The 15,593-nt window shown below is 44.4% G+C and overlaps 1 protein-coding gene across 1 annotated transcript in view; it reads left to right on the top strand.

Moving 5' to 3' along the window:
• Positions 1-11,211, top strand: part of dmrt3a (doublesex and mab-3 related transcription factor 3a) — a 33,061-nt gene extending 21,850 nt beyond the window's left edge. Inside the window, exon 2 of the mRNA XM_070858086.1 lies at positions 9,596-11,211. Coding sequence (XP_070714187.1) covers positions 9,596-10,560 — 965 coding nt within the window. The 3' untranslated portion in view covers positions 10,561-11,211. The remainder of the gene's footprint in view (positions 1-9,595) is intronic.
• The last annotated feature ends 4,382 nt before the right edge of the window (positions 11,212-15,593 follow it).

Genomic DNA, 15,593 nt, shown 5'->3' with positions numbered 1-15,593 from the left:
GAGTCCCTCATTATCTTATATGTTTCGATAAGATCACCTCTCATTCTTCTGAACTCCAATGTGTATAGGCCCAACCTTTTCAACCTATTTTCATAAGTCAACCTCCTCATCTCTGGAATCAACCTCGTGAACCTTCTCTGAACAGCCTCCAATGAAAGTATATCCTTCCTTAAATACGGAGACCAAAACTTTACGCAGTATTCTAGGTGTAGCCTCACCAATACCCTGTACAGTTATAGCAGGACATCTCTGCTTTTATACTCTATCCCACTTGCAATAACAGTCAACGTTCCATTTGCCTTCTTGATTACTTGCTGTACCTGCATACTAGCTTTTTGTGTTTCATACACAAGGACTCCCAGGCCCCTCTGTCCTGCAGCACTTTGCAATTTTTCTCCATTTAATTTATAATTTGCTTTTCTATTTTTTCTGCCAAAGTAGATAACCTCATATTTTCCCACATTATTTTTGTGTCCTCCTCAAAATTTGCTTTTCCACTCATCTTTGTATCATCAGCAAAATGGCTACATTACACTCGGTCCCTTCATTCAAGTCATTAATATAGATTGTAAATAGTTGAGGCTCCAGCACCGATCCCTGTGGCACTCCACTAGTTACTGTTTTCTGTTAGTTAGCCAATCCTCTATTCATGCTAATATATTACCCCAATCTCCATGAACTTTTATCTTGTGCAGTAACCTTTTATGTGGCAACTTATCGAATGCCTTCTGGAAATCCAAATACACCACATCCACTGGTTTCCCCCTTATCCACCCTGCTCGTTACATCCTCAAAGAACTCCAGCAAATTTGTGAAACATGATTTGCCTTTCATTAATCCATGCTGACTCTGCTTGATTGTGTTATGCTTTTCCAAATGTCCCGCTACTGTTTCATTAATAATGGACTCCAGCATTTTTCCAACGAAGTGACTATTTGTACTGTACTTTTGCTGTGTTGTCCCCATCCCCAATCCTCCCACCTGGTCGAATCCCCGCCCCTGATGCCTCCTGCCCAGACCGGAAGTGCCGGAACCAGAAGTGTGGCTCCGGACCGGAAGTAACCCCTGCAATCAGTCCGACCACGTTCTGCGTGGGGACAGAGCGAGATCCTGGGGAGGAGAGAAGCTGCCGGCCGGGGAAAGAAATGGCTGAGTGGGGGGGAGAGAAGTTGCCGGGTGGGGAGAGAAGTTGCCGGCCGGGGAGAGAGAGAGCTGAGCCACAAGCTGCGGCGGGGAGTCTGGAGGGGAGTGAGAGCTTGGGGGGCATGAGAGCTTGGTGGTGGGGGGGGGAGGGAGAGAGCTTGGGGGGGTGGGTGAGAGAGAGAGTCTGGGGTGGGGGGTAAGAGAGAGACGGGGTGGGAGATCGGAGGGGAGAGTGGTTCTTCCAATCCAGAAGTCACGATACTGTCACTATTCACTTCATATCCAATAAACCTGTTAACAATCCGCACATAGTGTCCCATCTATGGCAGGGGGAGGGGGGTCATGCACTTGCGCTGGGGCAAAGGACTTCAGCTGGGGAGGCAGCACTTGCGCTGGGGCAAGGGACTTTGCCTGGCACTTGGTGGCTTCTGGGGAGATCTATCCTCTGTGGCTTCTGGAAGTCAAAGTGAATCGAGTTACAATTTGTAAAGTCAGTGAGAATTTGGGCTGGGCGGTTCCAGTTATACATTCCAGAGAAACTTCAGGGTGTGGCTTATCCTCCAAGGGGACCAATCAGAGACGAGGGGCGGCCATTTTTACAGTCCAAATAAACGCGTCCTTTTCCCAACGACAGATGTTTGGCTAACTGGTCTATAGTTTCCTGCTTTCTGTCTGTCTCCTTTTTTAAACAGGGGTGTTACATTTGAGGTTTTTCAATCTGCTGGGACCTCCCAGAATCCAGGGAATTTTGGTAGATTACAACCAATGCATCCACTATCTCTGCAGCCACTTCTTTCAGGACCCTAGGATGCAAGCCATCGGGTCCAGGGAACTTGTCCGCCTTTAGTCCCATTATTGTACCGAGTACTACTTCTTTAGTAATAGTGATTGTATTAAGTTCCTCCCTCCTTCTAGCCCCTTGATTATCCACTATTGGGATGTTTTAGTGTCTTCTAACGTGAAGATCGATACAAGATATTTGTTCAAAGTCTATGCCATTTCCCTGTTCCCCATTATTAATTCCCCAGTCTCATCCTCTAAGGGACCAACATTTACTTTAACCACTCTTTTCCTTTTTATCTATCTGTAGAAACCCTTACTATCTGTTTTTATATTTTGTGCTAGTTTACTTTCATAATCTATTTTCCCTCTCTTTATTATTTTTTTAGCCGTTCTTTGCTGGCTTTTAAAAGTTTCCCAATCCTCTGGTCTCCCACTAGTCTTGGCCACTTTGTATGCCCTTGTTTTAAATTTGATACCATCCCTTATTTCCTTAGTTAGCCACGGATGGTTATCCCTTCTCTTATAGTCTTTCCTTCACATTGGGATATATTTTTGTTGAGAGCTATGAAATATCTCCTTAAATGTCTACCACTGCTCAACAACTGTCCCACATTTTAATCTATTTCCCGGTCCACTTTAGCCAACTCTACCCTCATATCTTTGTAGTCTCCTTTATTTAAGCTTAGGACACTGGTTTGAGATCCAACTTTCTCACCTTCCAACTGAATTTGAAATTCAACCATGTTATGGTCATTCATTCCTAGAGGATCCCTCCTTTACTAGGAGATTGTTTATTAGTCCTGTCTCATTACACAGTACCAGATCTAAGATAGCCTGCCCCCTGGTTGGTTCCACAATGTACTGTTCAAGGAAACTATCCCGGATACAGTCTGAACTCTTCCTCAAGGCTACCTTGGCCAATTTGCTTTGTCCAATCCATATGAAGGTTACAGTTGCCCAAAATTACTGCAGTTCCTTTTTTACAAGCCTCCATTATTTCTTGATTTATACTCCATCCAGCAGTGTAGCTACTGTTAGGGGGCCTGTAGACTACGCCCACCAATGACCTTTTCTTCTTCTTATTCCTTATATCCACCCAAAAGTTCTCTGCAAACAGTTTGCACTTGTCACCGGAAAGACACATTTCCCCTCGTGAGCTGCTTTAAAAGTAAAGATTGATTGTGCGTAACCTTTTTTTGGCATGTTGACATAATTAAATAAATGTTACATTAACAATTCCAATTGTCCTACCAAGGTATGCAATATTGCATCAAGTTTTTTTTCTCCTAAATAATTGTTTCAGAATGTATTGACATTGCACTTTGTGTGATGTGATTTTCAGTTTACACCTCCTCCTTCTTCTTAGGCGGTCCCCCGGAGTTGAGGATGACTTGCTTCCACACTAACATGAGTTCTAAGGTGACTGATGAGATAAATGCAGGGACTCGCCTGCTGTGACATAGCTCCAAGTAGAGCGCTTGTTTCGGGAGTCACGTATCGGGCATGCAGACAATGTGACCCGTCCATTGGAGCTGATGAAGTGTGATCAATGCCTCAATGCCGGGGATATTGGCCTGAGCGAGAACGCTGACGTTGATGTGCCTATCCTGCCATTGAATTTTCAGGATTGGTGGTACTTCTCCAGTGCTTTGAGATGCCTACTGTACATAGTCCATGTCTCTGAAGCATATAGGAGGGCGGGTATCACTACTGCTCTGTAGACCATGAGCTTGGTGCCGGGTTTGAGATCCTGGCCTTCGAACACTCTTTTCCTCAGGTGGCCGAAGGCTGCACTGGTATACTGAAGGCGGTGTTGGACTTCGTTATCAATGTCTGTCCTTGCTGATAGTAAGCTCCCAAGTTATGGGAAGTGGTCCACATTGTCCAAGGTCTCATCATGGATCTTGATAATCGGGGAGCAGTACTGTGTGGCTGGGGCAGGTTGGTAAAGAACCTTTATCTTACTGATGTTTAATGTAAGTCTCAGACTCTCGAATGCTTCAGTGAAGGTGTCAAAGATGGTTTGGAGTTTGGGCTCCCGCGTGTGCACAAATGCAAGCGTCATGTGCATATTGTAATTCAGTGACAGAGGTTGGAACAACCTTGGATCTGAACTGGAGGCATCGGACATCGAACAATTTCCTGCTTGACCTGTAGATTAAGTGCACTTTGCACCAAAGCTAACCTGACTGCATAAACAAGGAATCAGGACCTGCTAGAGTATATATCTGGTGCAGTGCCAAACCTGGTTTACAAATGTTGTCAACATGTGCTACAAAATACTATGTGGTATATAGTAATTTCCTACATTGTAACAGTGACTACACTTCAAAAAGTTTTTCATTAGCTGTAAAGCACTTTGATCATGAAAGGCACTATGTCAATACAAGTCTTTTTTTGTTCTAGCGCTTAGTTTGATAACACTGGCTTTAACAGGCAGTTCTAAGTAACATCTGACATGTTGTGTCATTAATTTCAACAGCATGGAGCTGATTTTTGTCTTCACTGCCCTGGGGGATAATCTGGCAGAGCAGATCTCTCACCCAATGTAGAACTCAACCGATTTTCATTCTATAAATTTCAATAGAATGAAAGTCAGGTAAGTTCTACAACAGGCATGCGATCTGCTCTGCCAGATTACCACCCAGGCACTGAAGATGGAAATAAGAACATAAGAGCATAAGAAATAGGAGCAGGATTAGGCCATTTGGCCATTCGCGCCTGCAATAAGATCATGGCTGATCTTCTACTTCAAATCCATTTCCTGAACTATCCCCATATCCCTTGATTCCCTTAATATCCAAAAATCTATCGATCTCTGTCTTGAATATACTCAACGACTGAGCCTCCACGGCCCTCTGAGGAGATATTTCTCCTCATCTCAGTCCTAAATGGCCAACTCCTTATGCTGAGACTGTGACCCATGGTTCTACACTCCCCAGCTAGGTGAAACAACCTCCCTGCATCTACCCTGTCAAGCCCTGTAAGAATCTTGTATGTTTCAATTAGATCACATCTCATTCTTTTAAACTCTAGAGAATATGTCGGGTCTAGGCAATCTCTCCTCATAGGACAATCCCCCCATCCCAGGAATCAGTCTGGTGAACCTTTGTTGCATTCCCTCTATGGCAAGTATATCCTTCCTTGGGTAAGGAGACCAAAACTGTACACAATACTCCAGGTGCAGTCTCACCAGGGCCCTATATAATTGCAGTAAGAGGTCTTTATTCTTATACTCAAATCCTCTTGTAATAAAGGCCAACATACTATTTGCTTTCTTAATTGCTTGCTGTACCAGCATATTAACTTTCAGTGACTCATATACAAGGACACCCAGGTCCCTCTGAACATCAACATTTCCCAATCTCTCACCATTTAAAAAATACTCTGCTTTTCTATTTTCCTACTAAAGTGGATAACTTCACATTGCTTCACATTATATTTCATTTGCCGTGTTCTTGCCCACTCACTTAGCCTGTCTATATCCCCTTGAAGCCTCTTTGCTTTCTCCTCACAACTTATATTCCCACCTGGCTTTTTATCATCAGCAAACTTGGATATATTACATTTTGTCCCCTCATCCAAATCATTGATATAGGGCCAACAATCACCATCTCTACAGGCGTGTACGATGTGTGCACGCACCCATAGAGGCCCCGCAAGTACCTGTTCTCGACGTGCGACGTGTATGCGCCGGAAACCGGCACTTGTGAACTGTCAAAATGTTGACAGCTCCAACGCATCCCCGGGCTATTTGCCCAACTCTTGCCCAGTGCATGTCCTTTAAAAGATATAAAAATAACATTTTATCAATCATTTTTATATTAAAAACCCTGTCCATTAAGATGAGTTTATTTCTACCTCGATTAAAATATATAAAAAACATTTCAAAAAAAAATTTGTCGTCTAAAACATTTAATTAAATTCAATTTAAATTAATTTTAAATATGTGAATTTTTCTTATTTATTTAAAATTTTATGTGTTGTTGGGGATCATTATTACTGTGAATGGGGATACATCAATTTCATTGGTTGGTCTGGCCCATGTGATCCCAGGCTGCACATATGCTCCTGGAATACGAGGGCCCCTACACTGGGCTGCACATGGAGGCCTCGGAGCGCAAGTCTACCTTCCTCCGGCACCACCAGGTGCATTCGTAAAAAACATTTCGGTCAGAGGCAGCCTCTGCAGGAAGCCTCCGACTGCAATTCCTGGGCCATAGATTCTGAATAGCTGAGGCCCAAGCACTGATCCTTGCAATACCCCACTAGTTACAGTCTGCCTTCCCAAAAGTGACCCGTTTATTCCTATTCTCTGTTTTCTATTCATTAACCAATCCTCAATTCATGGTAATATATTACCTCCAATTCCGTGAGTCCTAATTTTGTTTAATAATCTTGTCGAATGCCTTCTGAAAATCTAAATACACCACATCCACTGGTTCCCCCTTATCTATTCCGCTAATTACAAACTCAGAAAACTTTAACAGATTCGTCAAACACAATTTCCTTTTCATAAATCCGTGTTGACTCTGCCCAATCCTGTTATTATTTTCTAAAAGCCCTGTAACCATGTCCTTAATAATACATTCTAGCATTTTCCCAACTACTGATGTCAGGCTAACTGGTCTGTAGTCCCCCGTTTTCTCTCTTCCCTCCTTTCTTAAATGTGGATCTACAGCCATCTTGTCTGCAATTGTTATGTAGGTTTGTATTAATATCAAAGGGATATCGTTGGATAACGTGGACACTTTATAAACCGATCTAACCTTGATTGAAACGTTTAGAGAACAGGGATTCTCTCATCCCCATTCTCCAAACATTTAAAATTCTAGTTTTTGGGAGACAGCTCTGCGTCCAGGCATGTGCAGGTATATCTTACAATCATCATCATAGGCAGTCCCTCGGAATCAAGGAAGACTTGCTTCCACTCCTGAAGTGAGTTTTTTGGTGGCTGAACAGTCCAATGCGAGAGCCACAGACTCTGTCACAGGTGGGACAGACATTCACCGAGGGAAGGGGTGGATGGGACTGGTTTGCCGCACGCTCTTTCCGCTGCCTGCGCTTGATTTCTCACAAACAGGGCAGTTAACACCCCAATCAACAATGTAAACAACCTTCTGGCTGCTGGAGCCTGAACTGTAGCTGTTGGTCTCAAAGGAGTAGCTGCAGTGTAAGTGCAGCCCCTGACACTTTTATTCAGCCAAGCTCTTAGACCAAATTGGAAATGACTTTACACACTATAATGAATACTTGTAGTAACTCCAGCGTGGGAACAGGAAATTTGCCTATTGGAGTAGAAGGTCTCTAGTTGTTTAAGGGTACATTTATACTACACGTAGAGTTGGTTTGAAACAATTTTTGCTTTGCACCTATATTAAACTTGTAGTATATATTTAAGTACCAATTTTAACCTGGGGTGGGAGTGCACCATGGAAATAAGCACAAATTCCATAATCTTTCCTTGTAACTTAACTGGAGCGGGAGGGAAGTAACCACACTGACATCAGTGTGAGGATGGGGTAATTTTTATTCCTGGGCATCAGTTAAATGCAGGATCGCTGACTTGCTTTCTAATCCAGTGGGGATGATGTGGAGACTGATGGCTGGGATTGGGAACTGGGCTTTGCAGTCTGAAGTTGTTCCTGGCAAGGTAAGTGGGTGTGGGGGTGGTGGAATTTCTTGATGATCACAGTTGATCTCACCCAGACTGATAGAACAAAAGCCTCCTCTGCCTGCTAGATACTAAATATGACGTGAATTTGGGCAGTCTCAGTCTAGTTCTTAGTGGGCATGTACCCACAGCGTAAACTACCCTAACTTTGTATTAAATTGGAATTTTTAGAGAAGCCACTGGGTGGCAGGTGCGGGAAATGGAAAATGTTAGAAAGTAAATGCTCATTTGAGGTCGATGCTAAGATTCTTGGGGCAGAGAAGGGGAGCTTTACTGGATCAATTTTATCAATTCATTTCAAAATTGTGAAAGCTCAATAAGTTTCCACTTTTTCCAAACAAAATAAGCACAAATTCCTTAACCTTTCCTCATAACTTAAGGTTCAACAATCATCTTTGTTTGCTTCTGTATCCTTTCAAGACAAATATTACCCTTCCTATGATTGTTGGATCAGAACTAATTAAAGTACACTAGATGGGAGACTTGTACTTAAAAGATACAAGCTCTTCAGAGTTTTACTCTGTCGCTTCAAAGCTAAGCACTGTCTCGCAGGGTTCATAGATTTATCCAATAACCATTGGGGCCCAGAAAAAACACAAAGATGTGATCAAGGCAGTTACATAAGATTTTCAGCTGCCATGGAATTCCATTGCTGACCCCATCAAAATTAACATTGTCAGGGGAAGGAGCAGGGGCCTTTGTGCTGTTCGGGGGCTACTTACAATTATCCCCCCCCCCCACCCCCTCCGCCCGAAGACTGTGGAAATGGAGGCAGAAGTTGACGGGATGGAGCAGGAGATGCTTTAATTGTTTTAAACAATCAGCCTCCACTCACCTTTAAGTGGGCCCCATTTCCTCTGGTTTTGACCAGATATGGCTGATGAAACCTGACTGATGCTAAGCTGGGTCCCAACAGAGGACCAGGAAGCAGGATCTCTTAACTTAGGCTGCATCTACCCTCGGCCCTTGGTTTATTCTATTTTTTGCCTCTTCCAGGAGATCACATGACTGATGGTGGGCAGGTGGGCATGTGATCTGGTGGGTATGGGTGCCTAATTTTGATGCTACAAGTGCAGTGGTTGTGTGGGGCAGGCACGATGGACCAGCTGGTCTTTTCCTGCCCATTGATTTCGTATGACCATGTGTTCGTATAGCAATGTTAAAAGTGGTGCATTTGCTTTGCCAGTTCTAAATGGCAGGTCATATTTTTAATGGAGAAAAAACAGAGAGCCACGGGGATCTGGATCATGCTGAGCATGAATCCACTTTTAAAATTTGATACCGCAGAGAAGCTATGAAGTAAAGTATTTGCTTCCTTGCAAAACTCAGGGTGTGAGTAGCAGTAAACTGCTTACGGTCCTGTACAGCTTTACTTCACAGTAGTTTTACTACATATCTTTGTTTTTTTGGTCTTCTGTTAAATAATATATGTAGACACACGCACAACCAATGTTAATTTTGTACAATAATTCTAAACAAAATAGCTCCTCTTGGTAGAAAGCTGAGAATGTAGAAAGCATAATAAATTAAAATGGGAAGAGAACAACCACATGGGGTCGAGGGAAGACATCAATTCCTCACATTTGTCTTCCTCCTTCCCTGAACTGCCTGGTCTCCATTTAGGGCACAGGTGAAATCAATAACACACCATGGGGGATAATTTCCTCTGTTCTTTCCTTGAAATCACCAAAATATTTTCATCAATCCCATAGCCTCATCAATTAAGACCCAGAATGTCACATCCTTGCAAAAACACATCTCCTAGTTAAAAACTGCCCAGAGGAGCAAAAACAACTACACATTTAATCTATTTAACTTGGTTAGTCTATTCTAAACCAATCAGAATTTTTCAGTGCGTTATGACTATTTTAAGCTTGTCGCTTCTAGGCAATTTAGTGCTGGAAAAACAACAACGTTCATTATTAAGCTTAGAATTCTGATACAGTCCTTAAGTTGTTGATGATCAGGTCCATCTTTCTCTCTTTTTCTTCTCAGACCTAAGTGGGGAACGTTTAGATGACCAGATTGGAAATGAGACTGCGGAAACGTACAGTGACAAAGAGTCAGGACAAACAAATTCCCCAGATCTGCCCAAAGGCAAGAATTGCTACACAGCTGAAAGCCCTGAAATGCCAGTGGTTGATGAAGAACAGTTTCCAATTGAGAAGAGTGGCAACACCTTGGAAACAGTACCAGAAAGCACCAAATTTAATCTGGATCAAAACCAACTACTGCTGGAGGGTCTATCTGGAACTGTGCCAGTTCCTTTTTCTTTAAAAGGTAATAGACCTCCCATTGAAGTGTTGAAGAAGATCTTCCCAAATCACAAACCTACAGTCCTTGAGCTGATTTTGAAAGGTTGTGGAGGTGATCTTGTTGGCGCCATTGAAATTCTTCTGTCAAGTCGCTCTGCATTGGCTTCGGATAGATCTGCAGAAGCCCCTGATGTCCTCTCTGTATCTTCCAATGGACAGACGTTTTTTGAGCATGCTTTTGGCTCCTACCCTGTTGCCTCCTCCAAGTGGTCTGTTGGGTCAGCCTTCAGGGTCCCAGATTCCTTGAGGTTCTCCAATGATCCTGGCTGTGTCATGCCAAGCCCGCTGGCCATGCCATTGCAGCACCCATTTCCTCAACCTCCTCGTTACCCACTGGTCTTGAGGAACACCTTGAGCAGAAATCAGGCAAGCCCATTTATATCAAACGATGTTGCTCTATGGAACACCATGACACTCCAGCAGCAGTACCAGCTCAGATCCCAGTATCTCACCCCTTTCCAAAACACCTCAGCTGGCATCTTTCGCAGTTCCCCAGTTCTTCCATCTCATCCTACCAGTGATCCCAGGCTTTCAATTGCTGATGAGGGCTGTTCAATGGTGACCAAACAACCCATTTATACGGAGGAGGACTATGATGAAAGATCTGATTCTGCAGACTCTAGAACATTGAACTCATCCTCTTAAATGACATGTATTTGTTGCTTACCAAATAGAATATAAAAAGGAAAATACTTGAATGTAGTAACAAGGACTCCAAGTAGATATTCCATCCACTACTTAATATCCCTAACCGGGCATAACCAAAGGATTATAATATAGTTATCCAGTTTATATTGTCATGATTAGATGTGTTAGTTTAAGAATATGTATAACTGGTAGCTATACTTTCTAATGCATGTAATATGCTGTGATCATGACTGCAAACAAAAAAAATACTAGGCACTTGAACAGGTACCTGTAGCACGCCCAAAATTTGAAGTGCAAATAAATGAAAATGATATTCATATTCAGTTGACAAAATGTCATTCACACTGACTGATGGATTAATTCATTACATTTAGCACAAATCTGATACACATTTTAAGCAATGAAATAGCTGTCACATAACCCTAATTTAGAATAAGAAGGGCACATTCAAGATATGTTTTACTATTAAGGAGGTAAATGAGCAAAACACTATACTTAATTAATATACATGCCTTGAACATCCTAACCACACCCAATAGAATATAAATAATGAGGATAAAGGTGCAGATGAAAAGATACTTTGGATAATATTGGGTATTAAGATATATCTAGTTTTGCTCTACAAATATTCTGTAATTTTACCGTTCTACTCCCTGAAGAAAAATGCAATTTGTTTCAGGATGTAACTCTAAATTGGTTTGGTGATTATAGTTTAACAAATATCTATAATTTTTTGGAGAGCTTAAAACAATGGAAAACATTGTATTTCTGCAAAAGTGGAATAGCTTCATACAACTAACTTGCAGAATTAAACTATTTACTAACTAAGTTCTAGATTAGCAGCAGTTGATGTTCCTCTGTGCAGAAAGGCCAACACCGACTGCATTTACTCAGTGGGAATCATTTATTAAATAAATATTTACTGATCTTGTATTTGTAAGGTTATTTTCTTCTTTATGTATATATTTTTTAATTAGGATTGTATATTATACCAAAACCTCACAAAAAAACACATAAACATAGGCAAAAAAAATATATAAACGGTAGTATTATATAGAGTGGTATAGCAGGGAATAAGGCACATTTATAGACAGAGCAAGGTAGCCATCATCAGTTCAATGTCAGATTCACAAGGTGAAAAAGAGGGATAACATGAAACACCTGGAATGAAAATACAAAATGCTAGAAACACTCAGCGGATCAGGCAACACCTGTGGAGAGATAAACAGAGTTAATGGAGGTAATTTTAACCCCCAAAAATCGGTGGGTTTGTGTCGGGTGGGATGTTAAAATTTAAAAAAATCTCTAACTGAAACCCAACCCACCTCGAACCGGCCACTTCTAGTTTTAATGGAGGTGGGGTGGGGGAGGGGTGGGTGGCAGGCGATCAACCCGCTCCCAGAAGGCGAGTTGCTCATTTAAATATTTTAATAAGGCTGCAGGCCTCAGATTTTACTTCTTTTCCAGCTTTAACACTGGCCGGCTGGGATCCCTGGGCCTCGGGAAACCCGGCAGGTAAAGGGAGGTGAGGACTGCAGCATGGAAGAGGTAAGTGTTTTTCCAGTACTGCTTGTGGACCAGGAGGAGCAGAAATGCTTTCCCCGACCAATCCAGCTAACCTGCATCCCTCCCCGCAATTGGAGCCAGCCCATGATCACCGCGCCACAATCACCGACTCCCCATCTCTGCTACCAATCTCTTTATGAACCCCCAGAGAGGAGATGGTTTGGGCACAGTCGAGGTATATTCTCAGGAGGGGGAAAGGTAAGGCAACCAAAGCCAGAGCGTCCTGGATGACGAAAGAGATAAGAGACTAAGATGAAGCAGAAAAAGGGGATGTATGACAGATATCAAGTTGAGAATATGGACTCGATTTTTCCTGCCTGGTTGGGAGAGAGGTGGGCGACGTCCAGGGCGGGCTGCGACCCCGCTCCTGGCCTCATGTCAGCTTCCCCCCATGACTTTCCCCTGATTGGGCTTGCTAAGCCTGCCCTGTGAGGTTCTTGGCCAATTAAAAGGAAGCGGGTTTGATGACGTAATTTAATGATGCGTCATCAGCCAGTTTCCTTAAAGGGACCATGCCCACATTCATTTTGACAGTTGTGCTGTCAGTGATCTGCAGCCCGACCAGAAGGGGTATGCGTGTGTGTATGAACTGGGCCCAAACAGCAGAGCCTGGTCTCCAGTCATCTTGGATCCCCTCGCCACTGGACCAAGCGGTCAAGCCTGTGTGGTAGCTGGTGTGCAACGGCCACCCCACATTAAAAGAATTCATGCACAGGCATCTTCCACACTTTAAGATGAAGTTCGGGACCTGGAACGTCAGGACCCTCATGAACAACCCGAATAGCAACAAACCGGAACGTTGCACTGCTATCGTTGCTCGGGAACTCAAGTGCTTTGACATAGACATCGCTGCCCTAAGCGAGACCCGGCAGGCAGGGGAAGGTCAGCTCAAAGAGCAAGGTAATGGCTACACCTTCTGGAAAGGCAAACCAGAAGCAGAACGCCGCCTCCATGGGGTAGGCTTCACTGTAAAAAACGAGCTAGTGGGCCATTTCAGAGTCTCCAGGATAAATGAACGTCTCATGACTCTTCGGCTCATCCTAGCTCGGAACCAGTGTGCCACGGTCTTCAGCACATACGCCCTAACACTGGAAGCTACAGATGAGACCAAAGAGGAATTCTCCTCCAGCCTCGAACAATCCCTGTCCCGAGTCCCAACAGGTGACAAGCTGATCCTCCTTGGCGACTTCAAAGCCAGAGCTGGAAAGGACACTGACCTCTGGGGAGGTGTGATTGACAGAGAGGGGGTCGGGATAGCCAACTCCAGTGGTACCCTCCTGACGAAATGCTTAGAACATGGCCTCATCATAACCAATACCCTGTTCCGTCAGAAGGACAAATATAAAGCCTCATGGCAACACCCTCGCTCCAAGCACTGGCATCTGCGAGGCTACGTCATCATCTGAACGAGGGACCGCAAAGATGTACGCATCACCCACGCCATGACAGAAGCTGGTGACTGCTGGACAGACCACTGCCTAATTCATTCTGTCATCACCATCAACATTTCCCCAAAACAGCGACGACAACAGAAACAGTGCCGAAGGAAAATTCATGCCGAAGCACTCAAAGATCCCGCTGAGAAAGCCTATTCAGTCAGCGCCTCGCTACCAACCTGATGACTCCCAGAGACGCAGAGTGTCCACAGTGCCTGGTCTGCCCTCAAGGCTTCCATAATTAGCACCTGTGAAGAGACGCTCGGTCACTTGACCAGGAAACACCAAGACTGGCTCGACGAGAAGGCCGAGATACAACAGAAAAACCATGACCTAAAGAACAGATGGTGGGTGGAGAAAGCTCAAGAAATCCAGCAGCTAGCCAATAACCCTGATGTGTGAGGATTCTTCAGCACAGTCAAGATGACCTACGGCCCAAGCACCCTTGGCCCTACCCCACTGCTGGCCAAGAATGAAGAGGTGCTCATCAAGGACAGAGAGGCAGTCAGTGCCAGCTGGAAGGAGCACTTCAAAGATCTCCTTAACCGAGACTGTGTCTTCGATGTGACTGTCCTCGATTCCATCCCACAGTATGCCACCTGCCACCATCTCAGCACAAACCCAGCCTGGCACGAGGTTGAAAAGGCCATCTGACAACTGAAAAACAACGTCATCAGGAGCAGCTGGAGTCCCCGCCGAAGCACTAAAACATGGCGGAGAAGCACTACTGGTGCAGATTCATGACCTCATCTCTCTTATCTGGAAGGAGGAGATCATGCCAGATCTCAGAGATGCTGTAATCATGACCATCTTCAAGAAAGGTGACAAGTCCGACTGTGGTAACTACAGAGCAATCTCCCTGCTGTCGACCACTGGGAAAGTTGCAAGAATCCTCCTCAATCGCTTTCTCCCCTTGGCTGAAGAGCTCCTCGCAGATCGCAATGCGGATTCCACCCATTAAGGAGCACAATGGATAGGATCTTCACCGTGTGGCAGATACAAGAGAAATGCAGGGAACAGCACCAACCCTTATACAAAGCCTTCTTTGACCTCACAAAAATCTTCGACATTGTCAACCGTGAGGGATTATGGAGCGTCCTCCTCAGATTAAACTGCCCTCAAAAATTCGTCACCATCCTCCGCCTGCTCCACGATGACAAGCAAACCGTAATCCTGACCAACAAATCCATCACAGACCCATTCCACATTCGGACTGCGGTCAAGCAAGGCTATGTCATCGCACCAACACTCTTCTCAATCTTCCTTGCTGCAATGCTCCATTTCACCCTCAGCAAACTCCCCACTGGAGTCGAGCTAAAATACAGGACAACGGGAATCTGTTCAACCTATGCCACCTCCAGGCCAGATCCAAAGTCGTCCCATCCTCCATCATCGTATTACAGTACGCAGACGACGCTTGTGTCTGCGCAAACTTGGAGTCTGAACTCCAAGCTATCGTCAACCCTTCACCGAGGCTTCTGAGAGCATGGGCCGTACACTAAACATCCATATGACAAAGGTCCACTACCAACCTGCCCCCGTCACACAGCACTGCCCCCCTGTTATCAAAATCCTCGACGAGGCCTTGGACAACATGGACCATTTTCCATACCTCGGGAGCCTACTGTCAACAAGGGCAGATATTGAGGATGAGGTCCAACACCGCCTTCAGTGTGCCAGCACAGCCTTCGGTTGCCTGAGGAAGAGAGTGTTTGAAGACCAGGGCCTCAAACCCGGCACCAAGCTCATGGTCTACAGAGCAGTAGTGATACTCGCCTTCCTATATGGCTCAGCAACATGGACTGTGTACAGCAATCACCTCAAAACACCGGGAAAGTACCGCCAATGCTGCCTCCGCAAGATCCTGCAAATTCACTGGCAGGATAGGCGCACAAACATCAGTGTTCTTGCTCAGGCCAACATCCCCAGCATCGAGGCATTGACCATATTCGATCAGCTCTGCTGGATGGGCCACATCATCTGCATGCGTGACACGAGACTCCCAAAACAAGCGCTCTACTCAGAGCT

Source organism: Pristiophorus japonicus, chromosome 1 (genome assembly GCF_044704955.1).
Source record: "Pristiophorus japonicus isolate sPriJap1 chromosome 1, sPriJap1.hap1, whole genome shotgun sequence".
NCBI lineage: Eukaryota > Metazoa > Chordata > Chondrichthyes > Pristiophoridae > Pristiophorus > Pristiophorus japonicus.
The sequence above is the reverse complement of the archived record's forward strand: the minus strand, read 5'-3'. Positions and strand labels throughout refer to the sequence as shown.